This window comes from Phyllobates terribilis, unplaced genomic scaffold (assembly GCF_046119375.1).
Source record: "Phyllobates terribilis strain yellow unplaced genomic scaffold, ASM4611937v1 Scaffold_5__5_contigs__length_657084704, whole genome shotgun sequence".
Taxonomy (NCBI): Eukaryota; Metazoa; Chordata; class Amphibia; order Anura; family Dendrobatidae; genus Phyllobates; species Phyllobates terribilis.
The window spans coordinates 453,785,658-453,804,843 of NW_027362765.1; the positions used below are offsets into that span (position 1 = coordinate 453,785,658).

The 19,186-nt window shown below is 45.3% G+C and overlaps 1 protein-coding gene across 7 annotated transcripts in view; it reads right to left on the reverse strand.

Moving 5' to 3' along the window:
* The window catches only part of SH3PXD2A (SH3 and PX domains 2A), a 376,426-nt gene that overhangs the window by 18,964 nt on the left and 338,276 nt on the right, over nt 1–19,186 (reverse strand). For 5 of the 7 annotated variants that reach the window (XM_073685347.1, XM_073685346.1, XM_073685349.1 and 2 more), the window contains 2 exons: nt 16,504–16,587; nt 5,200–5,317 (listed from right to left, as the gene is read on the reverse strand). In XM_073685347.1, coding sequence (XP_073541448.1) covers nt 5,200–5,317; nt 16,504–16,587 — 202 coding nt within the window. The remainder of the gene's footprint in view (nt 1–5,199; nt 5,318–16,503; nt 16,588–19,186) is intronic. The other 2 variants (XM_073685348.1, XM_073685352.1) reach the window with 1 other exon arrangement.

The window sequence follows — 19,186 nt, forward strand, 5'->3', positions numbered from 1 at the left end:
TACACCATCAGCCCCAGCGGTCTACCTTGCAGCGGCGGTCCACACTGAAAGCAATCCACGGGTGGCGTAGTCGGACAATTAACTTAAAACTTATACAAGACCGCCACTGGTTTGACCACCCTGAGCCACGGGACCGGGTCGCCGCCACAGAGACTACAACCCCCCAGAGACCTGGTTCCGGGTAACCCACTACACGTGTACGCTAGGCCCAGGGGGCGCGTCAACTTTTGGCGTAGTCGGCAGGATCGTTACCAACCCGCCGCAAACGGGTATTGCGCGCCTGAAAAGAGACTGTTTTATTGTGTTGAAAAATGGCGCCCGCCCCAGCAGAACGGACGCCATAATGTGCGCGCCAAAAGACAACAGGAAGCCACCTCCCATCATGGGCCAGGTCCCAGAATGGCGCCAAAGAAGGAGCCCGCCCCCAACAGCCATGAGTGCGGCTGTGGAGATGTCCATCAACGTGGGGGGGCTGCCCCTGAAGGTGATTGTCAGCAGATGGCCCCAGGACCACCCCCAATGGGGGCGGACAGGAAAGAAAACTGTGGGGCAGGGTGCGGTCTGGATCAGTCTGGACAGGCCGCACCCGGGAATGGAAGGAGCGACGAACCCCACCAGCACCCTGGCCCGTAGCCTGCTGCAGGCTGAACCGCCATGCAGCCTGGCAGAGTTGCTGGCACAGCCCCCCAGAGACCCGGAGCGTGCGCGAGCAGCACTAGAAGACCTGGACCGGAGGATGGTCCGGGCACAGCGGGACGTGATCGCCGGGTGGAAGGAGGAGTTGGCCCGGCAAGCCGTGATCCGACCGCAGGAGGCGCTACCACCGCCGAGCAGCACGCCTGCCTCCGAGGGCGGTGAAGGTGGACCGGAGGCCGAAGACGATGCCGCGGAGGAGGCCACAGAGACCGAGGCAGGTAACGGGGACATCATCATCCCAAGCCCTGAGGCCGCAAGCCTGCCCCCGCCTCCCGTTGCGGGACCCGAAGCCCCGGGAACCGTACCTGCCACCGCGCCTCCGCTACTCCCAACTAGGCCTCAGACGACAAGAGCCGTTGCTACGCCCCGCCCCGAGCCGTGCCCTTTAACCCCGGGCGCAGTAAAGAGAGAGACGTCACAGGCCGGGACGCAAGGCCTAGTGCACCCGGGCGCCGCTGCCTCACCAGCGCCCCCTACCTTGACTGCGCCACTCCCGGGCACGACCAGCAGACGACCACCGGCCTGGTCTCAAGGCCGAGTGCCCCCGGGCGCTGCTCCCCTCCCGGGGCCCCCTGCCATACTACCCCTGGGTGCGGATCTATTCGCCCAGTACACCGGCCCGGATGGACTGCCCCTGGTGTGGCCGGCCGAGCTGATCAGTGGCCGCCCATGGAGAGTTCAACCCCCGCGCGAGCCCCTGATACCTGCTCCGGAGCCTGTGGAAGTCACCCAGCCCTCACTATCGGATGTCCAGTTCGAGTGGGACCCCACTGGCGAAAACCTAATGGGGTTCACCCAGGAAACCCGGGCGGACGCAGCCCGTCGCCTGGAATCCTGCCGTCAGCAGCTGGCAACCTTTGAGAGAGAGGGGCGGGAGAGGTGTATCAGGGAGGAGCGACTCCAAGCCCGAAGCGCAGAACAGAAGCGGAGAGCTTGTCAGAATCCCCAAGCCGCCCGCGGTCCCCGAGCCACCGGGACCGTAGTAAAGTTTCTGCTGGAGCACAGCTGGGGCTTCATTAGAGACCCGGAGGCCGCGAACGACGTCTTCGTGACAAGAAGGGACGTCGAGAGTCACCTGCCAGAGGGGCATCACGGACGTGACCTGTACAGTGGTGACGTGGTCACCTACACCCGGCACAAGGGCGCAAAAGGATTATATGCCCTCCACGTCCACCGGCTCACAGAGGAGGAGCTACAGTACGATTATGGAGAAAGTCAAGAGGGTCCGGACGGGCCTGAAGACTACCCGGAAGAAGGTGCGCAAGGAGGACACCGCTACTGAAAAGTGGCAGCGCACAAATGTAAATAATTACCTGTCAGGGTACAAGAACTGTTGTGGGACTGTTACCGGTTTGAAAAGTTGCCCCATCCCCTATACCCCTTATCTGGCTGGGGACTGAGAACAGCCATCCCCCTCCCTACCTGGCCGAGGACTGAGAGCGGCCATCTTGTAAATAGTTGCGCTTCCTAAAGCGCCCCCTACTGGTTTTATAAATAGACTGCAACGTCTACCTCAGGACGAATTTACTGGACTGTTGCACCTTTAAGAAGAGTGAACACCTGGTAACAAGTTGCACCGCGGCCAGTACCCAAGAAAATGTTTACTTAAAGATGTTTTAAAATGAAAAGTTTTATATGCTGCTAAAAGTTTTATAGTATTTTATGTGTGCGAAGAAAGTCATGTAATATTTGCTAAAAGAGAAAAAGTGTACCAGTAACGTTAAAAGAGAAAAGTGCCTCCCATAAAGGGATGGGCTGATAGTTATTGTCTTATATGTGAATGCATTCTAAAATTTTGTACGTTTTAAATTGTCTTTGCTCTTTTCCAGCCCGAGGACGTGCTGTGGTTTACCAGGGGGGAATGTAGCGCCCCGAGGGTTCGGCCACTACAGGGGTATTGCACCTCTGCCAGAGGTGTGATATTCCACTCCCCGGTAAGGACGGTGTGTGGACCAGGGCTCGTTTAGCTGCATGCATCACACACACCCCATTTCCGGGGGATAGGTCAACGGTGCTCCCATAAGACAGTAATGCAGGCACGACAGAATCTGTCCCTGACTGGAGTGGGGAAGGGGGAGGAAAACCCAGTGATGTAGGAGCAGGAGGGGACGGTTTCTGGGCATAGGTAAGAGCCCATTGGTTGCAAGTCACCTGGGCTCATACACTAGAGGGAGGTATAAAAGGTGGGCACCATCTTAGTTCTGGGTCAGTTCAGTCAGAGGAGTGAGGAGAAGAGGAGTTCAGCCAGAGAGGGCTGACAGGGAGCTGTGGCTCAGTCTGGGCCCAGCTCCACGAGGCAGGCCTAGAGTGAAGGCCAGAGCCAGAGGAAAGGAACGGAAACAGAAAGGAAAGTAAGAAGGAACAGAACACCAAGAGAGGCCCAGAGACACAAAGGCAGAAGGAACCTTAAGGACCCAGGAGATTGCGGGTGATGGGTTGGCAGAACAGGGTACCGGATCCCAAGTTGGTAGAGGCGACTAATCCTTAACCAAGAACCGGAGGTCGTGATCATATCTTGGTGCGACCCCTCGCTACACCTACTAGAAAGGCACACCACATAGGGTCAGGGAGGTGAGCACGAAGCCCTCCCAAGAGAAGGTCCGCGGGAGCTGGACAGACGTAGTGTCACTGGTGGGGCACGGCCAGAGAAAGGAATAGAAGGGAGACTTGTGCCACACTCTGGAATTGCCTGGGGGTTGGCCGAGCCCCCGCACCTGGTGGACGCAGCACGGCTTGGGCAGTCATTGTCGGCGGAGTGACTTGGAATATAAAGAACTGTGAGTAAAGAACTTGAACTGCAACCCCACGTCTCTGTGCTTCATCGCCGCACCAGCACTACTAGTGCTGGGACGCCCGAGCACCACCACTCCCATCATCCACACTTACTGCCCTGGGGCCGCACTCTTCCCGTGGGGAGTCACACTACCTCAGCTGCGTACACCATCAGCCCCAGCGGTCTACCTTGCAGCGGCGGTCCACACTGAAAGCAATCCACGGGTGGCGTAGTCGGACAATTAACTTAAAACTTATACAAGACCGCCACTGGTTTGACCACCCTGAGCCACGGGACCGGGTCGCCGCCACGGAGACTATAACCCCCCAGAGACCTGGTTCCGGGTAACCCACTACACGTGTACGCTAGGCCCAGGGGGCGCGTCATTTGAATTTGCCAGGACCTGCGATTTTAATGAAAATCGGCTCAAAATTAAATTGCAGCAGATCAATTTGATCATCTCTAGTAAGAAAAAAATATTACCTCCCCCCATTTCGTAAATCTACAACTTAACATAAATTGGCCCTCATGTAATAAAACTATTCTCAGAGGTTAAAGGGAACCTGTCACCAGTTTTGTCATATATGAACTATAACTATGATCTTATTCAGCGCCTGTGCTGCACTCCATAAATGCTCATACAAGACCCTGACTCCCCCTGTAAATCCCCAAAAAACCTTTTTAAATTGTCCAACACTATGGTAACTGGGTTGGTCCGGTCCAATGGGCAAGATCTCGGGCCTCTCCATCCCTCCCCACCAGCTGCTGCTCGCCGTTCTCCTTCTTTAATTGATGTGGATTATGCCTCGCGTCAACCCCAAATCTTGCGCCTGTGCCCATAAATCACGGCTCGCGCCTGTGCACTATGATTTGCCCTATTGCGGGCGCATGCGCACTTATGTTTTTGGCTCTGCCCACAGTAGAGTAAAGCATAGTGCGCAGGTGCGAGCCGCGATTTATGTGTGCAGGTGCAAGACTTTGCCAGGCAATGTGGATGACACATCTGTTGGGGGGGGGGATGGAGAGGCCCATTGGACCGGACCCGCTCCAAAATGCACCCTCACCAACACCAGCGAGAGAATCGCCGATCTTAATAATGTACCCCCAATTACTTTTTTTATCTTTCACGTGTTGGGATTATCTTGGATACATCTCAAACCCCAAAAAATCCTGGGTCATTGGATGCTTAACCACAGTCATTGTACTGTATATCCAGAAGCAAAGCCACAAATCGCGTAGATAAACTGTATACCGCTGGAGGACAGGCACAAACTTCCACCATACCTCTGTCTCTAGAGAATATATTTAGAACATATAAACAATGACTATTTCATCATCCACCGGAGCAGAGTATGGCAGCATTTATATACACCGCTAGGGCAGGAGGATTACAGGTATTACAAACATCTTCCTGGATTCGCCATGTAAAGTTTTACAATCCGTGCCAGTCTTCTATAAATGTTTTCTCTCTTAATGCACTTAGGCTTTCTAGTTTCTGCTATGTTTTGGTTTACTAACTCCCACCCCCCATAGTCAGGGATCTACAATATACAGTACACAACCAGATATTGTAAACTAGGCAATTAGCCCTCTGCTATAGAGAAGATTGCGTCTTGTAAGAAGTTAGTGGGGGAGGATAACAAATTGCAGACACTCAATTACAACAAATACACAATTGTCAACGTCTTTAATAGGGGAGTCATTCTTCTTTACTTCTTGACGTCTCTTACCTTATGTACCACCAGCCCTCCAGGTTCTTTTGGATGACCTCCACTGTGACACCTTTCTCAAATCCAATCTCGTCTTTTCCTTGGCTAGTGTAGGGTTGTATGGTGACATATTTTTCTTCTAATAGCAAGAAAAATCAGATTAGCAACATATTTAAGGTAAGAGGCCAGTCGGGCAAATTATTGTGTAATATGCTGAAAACAGTCTTCACGTTCACGTTGGCATTCAAGTTCAGGATGATCTATAAACCTGAGCTCAGAAAATCTTTAGAGTATCTGTCTCTCTGGAGGACCTTTCAAATTCATGTGTTACATGTACAGTCTATTTCAATGGGAACTAACTATATAATGCCCCATTTCTCCTGTGGAGGCAGTGTAGAGAATCTGAACACTTACTAGCAAGATCAGAAATGATCACCAGGGGGTCAATCAGTGGGACACCCTGTGATAGGACTATTATACTTGTCTATTAGAATACAAAAAAGGGCTAAGTCACCAGAGATGGGCAAAGAACATCATCTCTTCCATGTGATTACCATGACAGGTACAAATACTCTATGCTTAACATTAAAACTGGCCATATAGTAGGAGAACAGTCGTATTTCGGATCATTCGTACAAATGATCTGGCCATCAACATGACACATTAAACTGGCAGATCAGGGAAGTAAAAAAAAAAGAGCTTTCACAAAAGCCATTCATGGCAAATATATGTAGAGGAAAAAAAAGAACATGGCATTTTTGGTGGACAGACAGGTGTCAGCAGCCATCATTCATAAATAATTTCCAAATGATGGTTTGGCCGAATAGTAAAACAATGATCCATATTTCAGCCGACTTTTATCTTTTTTTTTGTAGGCAGCTTAATGGATTAATCCCATCTTGTACATTTATTATACATTTATAGAATGTCCCACTGCTGTGATCTGTATCTTAAAAAAATCCCAGGAGAGGTGGCTGTGCATGCGCGTTTCTCTGCATTCATTTCTAAGGGAGCTCCAAAATTTGCCAAGCATCCATATTAAATAAAGGGAGGCAGGCAAGAGTGGCCACCTCTCCTCTGACAGCGCAGTGCAGGTAGGCCCCATACATACAGGTCATACAGCGGAGTATAGTGAATAGGCCATAATGTGCAAGATGGAAATAACCCTTTATCACTTTTTTTTATATATTTGAGTGACATTTTAATTGCAAATAGATTGGTGGGGCAATGGGTCTTAGAACCCCCAATTATAGCTCAAAAATACCCCAACATGTCTGCAGCTCTGGCGACAGGAGCGCACACATAGAGCATTGTATGGAATCAATTGAAAGCATAGGCTATGATGCTATGCACTATAAAGCCTATTCTTTACATTGGATCCATACTCTGCTCTGCATGCTCACTCAGGCAGGGGCTATATGTTCCTGTCACCTCTTGGTTCTCAGTGGGTTTTTTCAGCAATCGGTGGGAGTCTGAGAACCCGGATCGCACAGCAGTGGTATGGATTCAATAGAAAACATAGGCAGTAAAGCCCTTTCTTTGTATTGACTACATGTGACTGCAGACTTGTGAATCCTCGAATCGTGCACACTGCGTCTAAGGATTCTCCAGTGCCAAGAGCACAACTATGTGATTTGCATACATGCAGTAACATGTCGACTAGATAGGTGCGGCTTTGCTCAATACAAGTGTATTGAGCAAGGCTGGACAAAGTCTAGTCGGAATGTAGATGGAAATGTGGCTATGCAAATGGCATACTTGTGGTCACATGAATACCCGCTCCCAGCGCTGGCACCAGAGAATCCTCAAAGCATGCAGTGCACAGGATGTCAGGATTCACAGGTTTGCAGTCACATAAAGTGCTTGCAGACTTGTAGACTAAGGCCAGACAATCCTTTTAAGCAATGCACCTTTTGGATGGGGAGAGGGGAGCGATCAGTGGGGGTCTCAGGACCTGAACCCCCATCAATCTGCTTGCACTTAAATGGGCACTTAAATATAAAAAAAAAGTGATACTAATTTTTAGTTACACTTCAAGCTTTTTATTTTTACTCCCAACAGAAATGCTATGTACCATGATACAACGCCAGATTCTCCATCACCTAACATACATCTAAAGAACGATTTTTGGCGTCTCTATCTGCCTCTAGTTTATTTTCTTGCATGAAGTAATCAACATGATAATTGCATTACCCCCCCAAAAAATTGCGTTGCATATTGTAATGCAGCAGCTTGCTAGCATTACTGTAAATGGTCCAGGATGTGTTTTACCTGACCATGTACCTTCCCCTTTAACTGACTGGTCACATGACTGTGACATCACACAGGTCCTGTATGCACAGTAAAGGTCTGTACACATGACTGGGACAGCACACAGGACCTATACACACAGCTGACTGATCACATGACTGTGACATCAGCAAGGTCCTGTCAGTATGGGTGTATGTGTGCACAGGATATATAAACCCCGGTAATTGGAGACAGGTGTGTTCGGTGTGAGAGACATGAGGCCTGTTCCCCATGTGGGTGGGACACCGTTTGGCCTAGTGAGGCTGAGTGAAGCCTGGCAGCCTGAAAGGCTGAGACTGGATCCTGTGAGTGGATGCTAGTGGCCTTGGAAGGCAGCGGCTTGGTGAAGAGTCCGGAAAGGCGCAGACTGGATGTGTGTGAGTGAAACATTCCAGTAGCCTTAGACGGGACGACGGCTAGAGACCCCTACCTAGGAAGCCACAAAGCCACAGTGGTGGCGGATTAAAGGGACTGCAGCAACTAAACCCGGCAAAGGTAATACACTTTGTTACATGGACTGTGTTATGGACATTGCTATAGTATTACCTTGCTGAAGGCTGTGACCTGGGCCAATTGGGCCTGTCTGCTATTTGAGAGACTCCCGGATGTTAAGTGTGTAAACATGCCGGTGACAAATTAAGATGGACATTATGTGTGTGAACAGCGGTTTATGATAACATAATAAACTGCTGTATTGAGAGAATACCGGAAGGACATTGCACGTGTGCTTAATTTACCCGGTGCAGCAAGTATCCCCCATTATGATGACTAGCGCTGCCTTACAATATACAGGGATAGCAAATGAAACAGGATGCTTTGTACTTCACCTTGTATTTTCTTTCTGGGATGGTTTTGTTATGGGTTTACTTTTTTACAATTTATCTTAATAAAGAGTATGCAGAGACTAGAAGGATTTACACAGAATAAATGTAATCAGCTTGTAGTTATCCAAAACAACACAAGCAATGGATCAGTAAGAGTGCAGGGCAAGCGGGGACCAGATATACTGAGCCAAGAAAGCAGAAAGGCAAATAAGGCAAAACTGTGCAAAGGCAAAGTGGTTAACAAGCAAAGTAAAAAAAATAAAACACACAAATAATTCTATTTATATTTTTTGGTTGTGTGCGATTCCTGCTCTACGTAAGGTGGCCATAGACACATCAATAATCAAACTAATCTGGGCAATAGGTGTAGTGAGAATACTATTGTTTCTGACAACATTCCCATATTAGTGTGACCTTAAAGGAAGTCTGCCAGCACATGACTGTTGAAACCAAGTCCAGGAGCTTGGTGCCCCCTTTCGGTGTGGCCAAACATTTAAGTGCACCTTCCCACCTACTTGCTTTCCACCCTTTAACTAAAGCGGAGCATACAACAGTCGACCAATGGCACTAAACCTCCGCCGATCAGCTACTTGTCTGCTGATCGGTGGTCATTTAATAGCCTGTTTGGACACTGAAAGATGAGTAATAAATCGTTGTGTGCTCATAGGTGGCTGTAGTTCTGGGCAGCACATGTCCTGTTTACACAGGACGATGCGCGGTCGAGAATGATGACCTTTTAGGAAAACCAAAAGATCATATTATCGGGCAAACAAACGTTTAGCTCGTTTGTCGGGGGATCATTGGCCTGTTTACACTGCACAATTATTGGGAAACAAACGTTCCCGATAGCTGTGCAGTGTAAATGCACCTTAAAGGTCCATGTGCATTATGTAATTTGCCGATCACCGGGCGTTTAATAGCCCTATTAGACAAGCAGATTGCGTAATAATATGCGCACAGAACAAGTGATAGATCGTCCTGTGCACCTAAGCTCCCCCTGTTCTCAGCAGCACAGGTTCTGTTAACACAGGACGATGTGCTGCTTAGAATGACGGTCAAAAGATCATTTCACTTGACGAATGTGCATTTTGTTCATGTTCATTCATCGGGTGATCTGCAGACTGGTTGCACTGCTTGATTATTGGAAACGAGCATTCCTATGAATATTCATTCCTGATGATCATGCAGCGGAAATGCACCTAAGGCCACGGCCCCACTATCAGTATTCGGTCAGTATTTTTTGTCAAGAGTGGGTGATAAATACAGAATTGGTGACTTGTTTCTATTATACCTTTTCCCTGATTGTTCCTCACCTGGTTTTGGCTCCCACCCCTGAGAAAAAATACTGACCAAATACTGATCAAATACTGATAGTGGGGCCGTGGCCTTAAGGACAGGGTCACACAAGCATATACAGTATTCTCCCATGCGAGAGAATCGGATCAATTATGTTAATGACACTCCGATCAAACTCTGATCAGCATAATGTGTGCACACTATTAGGAGAAGATGGAGAACAAAATTTCTCCATCTTCCCCATTCTGTGAACCTGCGGAAATCGGACTGCACTCAGATGTCATCCAAGTGCACTTTGCTGATTTCCATGCACCCATAGACTTGAATGAGTATGTGCGCTGAAAATTACTGCATGTTGCAATTTTTTTTCTCATGACGAATCGGTATGAGAAAAAAAAAATGCTGATCAGTGCTGTCCCATAGTATAACATTGGTCCGAGTGCTATCTGATAAAACATCATCCGATGTGTACGCTGTGTGAGCGAGCCCTTAGTCTATATATTTGTGAGCGCCGTAACAGAAAAATAAAATATTGTATATTCCTCCTTTATAGGCTATTTGTTGGAAGTATTCAGTAACTAGATTGCTTTAGAAGTTCAAAATGTCCCTGTGGCTGAATGGCGCTGAAATGTTTATGCCATTGCATAGAACATGTATTTGGCTATTGCAGACCTGCTAAGCCCTAATGGTGCAGTCATAGTGCTTATTGGCTGTAACTCAATGCTCCAACATGAGAAAATAGTCACAAAAGTAAAATCTCATGTTTTAAGCCTGGAAATACAGTATAACCCTTAGACATAGTTTAGTTTGATGGTTTCAAGACAAGAAAGGTTATTTGTATGCATGCAAAGACAGTATGTGCCATATTGAGAATAAGGAGGTTTGCCTAATATACAACTGTAATTTTAGATGTACCCAACTCTTTATGGAGAAAGGGGGGGTCCTCAGAAGTTGTCCACGACTTTTTTACGGTGGCCAAATGTAAACACCGCACAGAGCGGAAAAGCTCCGCTCCGTCACGCTGTTCAGTGGCGGCTGCCAGGTGCTCAATGCTTTTTTTTTTTATAATAAGAGTTGTGGTGTTCTGATCCATACATTGTTTACTTCCAGCAGACGTCAGAGGCGATAACAATTGATTGGTGGGGGTGCAGGGTGTCAGACAGATTTAAATGTATGGTAAAACACATTTAAAGGAAATGTATCATCAAAAATGACCTATTGTTTAAATATTTTATAATGCATCTTTTTTCTTTTATTTATATCATTAACTTGTATAAAAAAAAATCTGAAAATTTTTCAATTTCTATTTTTAGGTCTTATACTAGACTCATACTTCTTGTTCTGAACAAAAGATTTTTCAACAGTCTCATTATCATCAACGTCAGGATAACAATGAAGGGTAACACCTTAATATACAGGCGATAACAACTAGTGATGAGCGCAAGTGCTCGTTACTCAAGTTTCCCTAGGGTGCTCGGGTATGCACCAAGTATCGCAGGTGCTCGAGTGACATGTTCGCGTCCCAGCGCCTGCATGTTTCGCGGCTGTTAGACAGACTTAAAACATGCGGGGATTGCCTGTGTATGTCAGGCAATCCCTGCATGTTTTGTGGCTGTCTAACAGCTGCAAAACATGTGGGCGCGGGGAGGCGAACATGTCACTCGAGCACCCGCGATACTCCGTACATACCCGAGCTCCCTAGGGAAACTCAAGTAACGAGCACTTGCGCTCATCACTAATAACAATGGATCTAGCAGTTGATGTCACAGCACCCCTCCTCCTCCTCCTCCTGTATTGTGATTTATAACGCCTCTATATACAATAGACAACACAGGATCCACTACACAAAATAGGAGATGTCACAGCTCACCACATTCCTGGCCCTTCACAATGACTTTTGCCATGATGGCAGGACGCTCATAAAATACTTCATGGGCACTGTTTCTGGAAAAAAAAGGTCTAAGGAGTAACATCTCTCCTTGTGGAGAGTGACATGCCAATGTAAGGAGACTTATAGGCCATGCAGTGCCTGTCTTGGAAATTAATTATGCAAATTGCCTCTTCAGAACGGAAGAGGACTTGAACTCTAGTGCCACCTATAGGAAGTAGCACTCCTTAATTTCTCAGAGGCACATTGCATGGCCTGTAAGTCTCCTAACACTGGCATGTCAGGCATGTCACTCTCCATAAGGAGAAATATTACCCCTTAGACCTCAGTCAGAGGTCTCTCATACAGCCAAATCATATCTCAGATCTCATGCTTTGCACTGACGAGGGGCAAAATCCAAAAACACATGTCTGCAAATTGACATTATGGTTCGGCTTTTATCTTAAGTTATTAAAGGGTCGATATTGACTTTTATGATTGCTACCTCCAATAGGTGGCACTAGAGTTCATGTCCGCTTCCTCTCCGATGAGGCAATTTGCATATGGAAAAAAAGCAGACCCTACATACTAATCTCAGAAATTCCCTTGAGAACAATGGTGCTGTTGGTTTACGTCAAGCATGTGTTTATTCACCAACGTGCTGCAGGCATATGGTTGTAATTTGTATAATCATGCGATTACAGTATACAATACTATTTCCATAGCTGCAGTATTGGGTACATTCTCAGTAATGTGCTCAAGAGCAATTGAAGTTTCTGTGAAATACGGATGGCAAGACTGGACTGGCGACCCATGATACAACGACCACAGAATATGTAATAATTACTGGTGTGGAACAGCATCAAGGACATACTTGGAAGGTTCAGCATGTGGCAAACATATTCCATGGTTGTTATTCATTGTTGGGAAGCACATCATTTATTAAAAATTATTCTTTTGCTTACATCTGAATAAAAACCCATTAAAAAAATCATAAAAGCCAAGGAGGTAAACAAAGAAACTGTATATAAACAAACACTATGTGGTCTCCGTCATTAGGAAACACTTAGGCTCTTATGAAATTGGCTTTGGATTCTCATACTTTTTACTGCTATTTTTATGGTGTATTGAGAATATAGCATGGAATTTCCAAATGATTATAATTATGGACTCTAAAAATGAAGGAACACTATTATGTTCCACATAGTGGTCTGATTTAACCCACGAGTATAAGCCAATTTAACCAACTAGGGAGGGGAAAGATGTCAAGAAGAAACCATCTGCTACATTTAAGAAAATTTGGAAGCTCAGTTAAAACTGGAGATTCAACCTCAAATACAACCTCCTTGGCCCAAGTGCTACTTTATTAAGGGTTTACCAGTCTCGGGGTCAAGTAGTGTCAACTAGACTGGTCCGTGTATGTATGCCAGTGATAAAGCATTAAAGTGTATGTTTTTTTCCCTAGTAGCTATTTGGGTGTTCCCAAGGTGGCCCCAATCAGGGCCTCTTTCCCTACAAGATTGAGTGGGATCTGCTATATAATCATATTTCCCACTGTTACTTGGTAGGCAATTCATCTGAATGAGGGGGCAGTCAGACGGCTATTAAACACAGACGACAATCGCATCACAATGCTCGGACTGGCCGGTGGCTCTCCTAACCGAAACGTGACAACATGTATTTCTTGGCAGCTGCCACATTCTGGTCAGTAGAGCCGACGGCCAGTCCGAGCATTGCGATGTGATCATCGCCTGTGTTATATGGCTGTCTGACTGCACCCTTAACGTCATGCAGTATTACATATACCCTGTAGCGTCCACATGGTACTGTAATGTTGACTCTTGAAGCGACCCTCCACCCTGGGACCGAAAAATGAGTATACATTTCTGATGTTTAATCACCCTACCTGGTGCCTCCTCCGATCAGGGTTCCTTTCCTCCCGCTTCCAAGAAAGCCACCGCAGTGGACTGGGGAGTGCGGTGGTAAGTAAGAACCATGCCTTTCCCGCTTTTCTTGTGCTGTGTAACAGGAAAGGCAGGGGCGCTCTGGTCAAGACTTATCACTGCACTCCTCGGCCTACTGCGGTGGCCATCTTGGAAGCAAGAAGAATGGACGACCGATCTGAGGTAGGGTGTCTACACCTAAGAAATGTATAGTCACTTTTCAGTCCCAAAGTGGAGGGTTTCGGTAACTAATAAGATGATTGAGTAAATCATCAACAAGACTAGAGTATAAGCTACATATTTGTCTGCAAACCAAAGGCCAGTAATGGGTACAAGAGATTTCATACTAAGACTTTCCAACGTCAATAACATGGGGCCACATTTCTGAACCTCCCTAATAAAAGATGCATAAACCACACATTACACAGATGGCGCTAAAAGCCAACTAGAATTTAGCCTAATATTGAATATTATTAACAGAAAACGTGTGCTGTGCTTGAGACCGCAGCTAGACTTTATTCTCAAATACTTTCCATCAGTCAACAATCTCTCCAAGCCTTTACATCCCTTATCTTGCTCGATGCTCTGCACGGAGAAAAGCCTTTCCCAGAGGGAGCAGAATTTCTACACTGGTGGAGGCTGTGGTTTTATGCATATTTTTATTGCTCTTATTTAACAAAAATATAAAGGGGAGTGATGAATTGTTAATCAGGAAACTGTGTGTTTGCTATGACTGGGATGTGGGTGTAAAGGAGGAAACTGTAGAGAGACTGGAGCTCATTATCCATATAGGAACCTTATGTGTTCCGTAGTACTTTGTGATGGTTTCTTCTATATATTACATTTTGCACGATACTTGTTGGGAGTATTCAATCATATATAGGCATTAATCAACAAATCCACCAGTCATAAAGATAAAGTTACAAGAGTCATGACACCAACACAGCTGTGATCCATTGAGACATGGACACTACAAGACCTCTAAAAGTGTCTTGTCGTATTTGGTGCTACGATGTTAGCAGCAGATCTTTTAAAGGGTTTCTCCATTTCTGGAAGTTACACTTTCTCCATAAGATAAGAAATAACCTCACAACTGCTGTCTTTCCAACAGTTGAAACTTATACTGAACCCTGAAGAACTCTGAAGAACCCTGTCTGAATAAAGGAAGAGCTATACATACAGACATCCGCTTCATTCATTCCCTATTGGACAACCAGTGACAACGTGCTTTGTGCTTCGTTATATCAGGATCGGGCTCCCATTGGTCAGACCTCGAGCAATAGGGAAGCTATCCACTACCCTTAGGATAAGGAATAACTTCTAAACTTGGCACAAACCCTATAAAGTTGTGTAAGTTAAGGTGGTGCTTTGATGGAAGTTTTGTAAGTTGCAGTGGGACCTTCATGGATCCATCACTGTAGACACTTCCATAGGTTGACAGGAATCAGCATTAACACACTGACTGGTATGCAGTTCCGCTGCCCCACACCGAGCTACGTTGCCCCATAGACAACAAACTGAAAAATATCTGTCCATGGTCTTTGGCAGTGTTCATACATTGCAGAATGGATGTGTTTTTTTTTACCACAACCACTGTAAAAAAGGAGAGTCTTGTTGTAATTTTCAAAAATAGTTTTCAGTCTCAGGGTCCAGTACTGTCAGCTACTGTAGACTGGTCTTACAACACAGGGGTTGCGCAAAAATGTTGCAATTTGTGCCATTATTATGTCAGATTTGGCCAGCTATGCCAAAGTGGGCAGAGCTGGGGCGGGGTGAGGGTCATGGAGATGCTCACCCATCTAATTTATGATTAGTTGTGGAGTACTTTATGCCATAAATATTACTCCAATCCATGATTGGAGTAATATTTCTGGCGAGGCACACCACTTGTAAGATGTTGCGTGACCCTCTTAATGTATCAGATGCCTTTTATTCCCCCACGACCCTTCATTGAAACTGGCATGTACAAAGCAAGTCTTAATGAATCGGGCCTGAAAAGTTTATTTCTTGCTGGTACCCACAACCTCAAAGATGGAAAGTATATTTGAGGTGTGTTACCCTCTTTATGTCAGTGAGCTAGGAGCTAAGCTTACCTGTTTGGTGCTGCAACAATGGGTGTGCGTGCACACTAATGTGTTACCTAGACTAGGCGCATCGCTGGCCTTACAAAATGGCGAGTGGTGGCAACCAGTGAGTGAACTGGCTGTCTGGTGCACTCCGCTCATTGACGAGTGTGAGAAGTGGAGTACCACTTTACAGTCAAATGTGCAGCAAGCAAGGGATGTTTGTGACAAAGAGAATATTAATTTCCTGTTTTTTTGCAAGTTTTATATTGAAGACAATTCTGATATCAGTATATTAGATTAGGAATGTGCTGCTTTTTTGAAGGTCTTACTCCAAAAACACATAATTTGAATTAAATCATTATGCAAACCTACTAGCTCATGTATTCACAATTCTGCAAGTTGTCACTTACCGTTCATTAATTGTACAGTACTTGCATAAAGGCTACACTTCAAGTAAGTCAGCTGGGAATGCTTTAAGATTTTTGCTCTGAAGCCTGCAGAATTATGATTGCAACTCTCATTACACTACCTGCTTTAAACCAGAATATATATTATATATATATGCACACACACATACATAACACAATGTATTTACAATATTATACAGTATACGTATGCTTTAGGCACTGTATAATTAATATAAAGGGTTTCCCCATCTTTTAAAGTGATGGTATATTGTTAAGATATGTCATTGCTTTATGATTGTGGGGATCAGATCATTGTGACTCCCCACCAATCTGGAGGATAAAGAGGCAGTGGCGTTGAGTTAGCACATGTTTTTTGATGGATAATATCCTAGCAGCAGGCAATCACTTTATAAGATTGGTATATCCCTTTAAGCCATAAGAAAGTCATATGCTGAAGAGTATAGACATAAGACATAAGGAAGAGCTGACATGGTAGGATGCATAAAATGATTAGTTCTCGCCAGGAATAGAAACAGCATCAACATGCATGTGAAAGAACGGCCCCTGAGACACAGCTGATGGTGTAAATATATATACAAGCACAACCAGCATACTGGAAAATGTTCCATTCACCTCGGCTTTGTTGCCTGTTGACTATGCCGCCCAGCGTCCAACGCCGGTCCAAGCGCCGTAGATGAGCCTTGCGCCTCTTAGTTACTAATGTAGATGGAAGTAAACACGAGGAGACAAACAAAGAAAAAAACATGACAGGAGGATGTGAATAAAATCAAGAAACAAAATTACATGGACCATTACAAAAATGTTAACGTAAAATATAGAAACTGGTTAAAATGGGAGATGAGTGGATGACCAACACTTAATGGGAGTTACTGGAAACTATATAGAGAGAAAAGTTACAAACAGTTTGGGTAACGGCACATGTGTTCTGCTCCTCAAATACATGGCTTGTAATTGTGAATGAAAGAATGGAAGGAGCTGTAGGGGGGTCCAGAGGCCTCTGTCACATAAGACACCAGAACTATGAAGGATATTAACACAGAACCCCAAAAAGTCCAAGTTACGTTTCTGAATAAATGGTACCATATGTCTGGCCATATTTTGGTTGCCTGTGACATGAAGTTCTGCCAAGAAGTTTTATCAGACTTAATTTTCCAGTTTCCGAAAATTCCTGCCAATATATCGACCAATACCTCATGCATTATATACATCTTTTTTGTATGTTTCTTATGCACGGTGCAGGCCGGGTCCCTCCAGTGGTGGCTGAGTAATGTGGGGTGTCTGGCCTGTGGGTGCACATATGGTATTGGCAGCCCGCCTGATCTAATAGTAGGGGCGTTGGTAATAGGCTGTAATATGGACAGAGGTGCATCTCCCGTAATGGTGTGAATGGCACCCTATGCAAGCCTGTGTGCATGTTGAATACTAGGCCGCCACCCCACGGATGTTTGGTGGGTTAGTAAGTGGTTGTTTTATTAGTATTTTGCACCTTTGTCATGGCGGACAGGCTGCATCCTGTTATGTGTATAGACATGGTATTGCAAGTATGGCTGCTTTTTTTTTTTCTTTTTCAGTGATGTCTTTTATTGAATTTTAGTCCTTTTTTTCAGTGAATTGTTTTAAAGAGAAAAAAAATTGCGCTTTACTCGTCCTCCCAGGGTCTAGCTCTGAGTCTCTGCCTCTGCACACAGTGTCTGCTATTGTCTGCAGTGCTGACGTTACGCTGGCAGCACTGCAGCCAATTACTGAGCTTAGCGGCTCTGTCTAAGCAGATGGCACGAGCCGCAAAGCTGACTGATTGTTATTGGCTGCTGCACAGCGCTGAAGCCAGACACTGAAAGCAGTGAAAGAAACTCAGCGTTGGACCGGGGGAGGGTGAGTAAGGCCAATTGTTTATTTACTTTAAACTAACTGCAGCCAGTATACAGGGGTTTTCTGAAACCGGAAAACCCCTTTAAAATTGATGACATCCAGAGTACAGGATGTTATGCGTATGATGACTTGTATGGTAGTAATGTACGGATATTCCAATGAAGTATTCAACGTGATCTACTGGAGGTGCAGCAAGACCTTCACATAGGTTGCAAGCTTGTGTAATTTAACTAAAATATCAACTAATACCTTATATATTTTTTTATCTTTGAAGGATGTAGCTCGGCTCTGTAATGTTGGGGGGGGAATAGGGTGTCTGTCCTTGTGGGGTGCGCTTATAGCTCGCTTGATCTAATAGGCTATAAGCCGACATGGTGCACTACACTTTTGTGTGCGACTGGCACCTTATACCAGCCTTAGCTATATGCATCTATAATACTAAGCATATATAACTTTTATAGCACATGGATCTTTTTTTTATGCCATTGTCACTATTAAAACAAATTTAAAATGAACAACACTTTTAAAACTATGAGAAACCATAAACTTAAAATCATCTCTAATCAACTGTAGAATAGTTTGACAAAACTGAGTTTTAACACTTTTCGCACAAATAAAATAGTCATAATATTAAAAAAAAAACATTCCCATATATTTCTGTAAGTGAACATCTGAAAACATCAGGCTTCAAGCAAATTTGCATCAAATTGTAATATTTTCTAAAATAAAAAAAAATGCATGTTAGTGCAGAAACAAGTATGACTAAGGCCCTAAGCTGACCATACACATTGTCAGCCGAATGATTAGATGGTCGGTATCAGATGGCCGGCCGGTCCTGCTGAAATTGGCAGCTTTGGGATGACTTTCATCTCGTGTATATGGGGCCTTTAGTTATCCTACACCTTTGAATAATAAAAGTTCAGATGTGCAGGGCCCACAGGTTTATGTATCACACATGTGTTCCTGCTGGAAAGGAATACAGTGAAGAGATGGAAGTGATTGGGTAATCTTCTCCTGCTCTCACTAGTGGATTCTCCTCCCCCTTACACAGATACAGAACCAGGAATGAAAAATTGCATCCTGCTGCCTATATATTGCATCCAGAGCTTTAAACCTACTGTTACATCAAAGCTCAAACTTTGGGCCACGAAAGGTCAAAAGAAACTCTGAAATATTTCAGTGATATATCTGGGGGCTGAAAATTAATTAGGGGTTAGAAGTGCTCAGGCAAGTTATGCACACAGGCTTTCCACTAACCTATACATGACTTTCACAGAGTTGGAAAAAGATGACCAGGGTCGAGGGGGCGCATTGCTTAGCATTCACTCCGACCCTCAACTATCACAGCTTCTGACATGTTTTTTGACAGATTGCTAATAGGGCATATTTCTGTGAGACATTTGAGTATAGTTAGCAGTTCGTGATG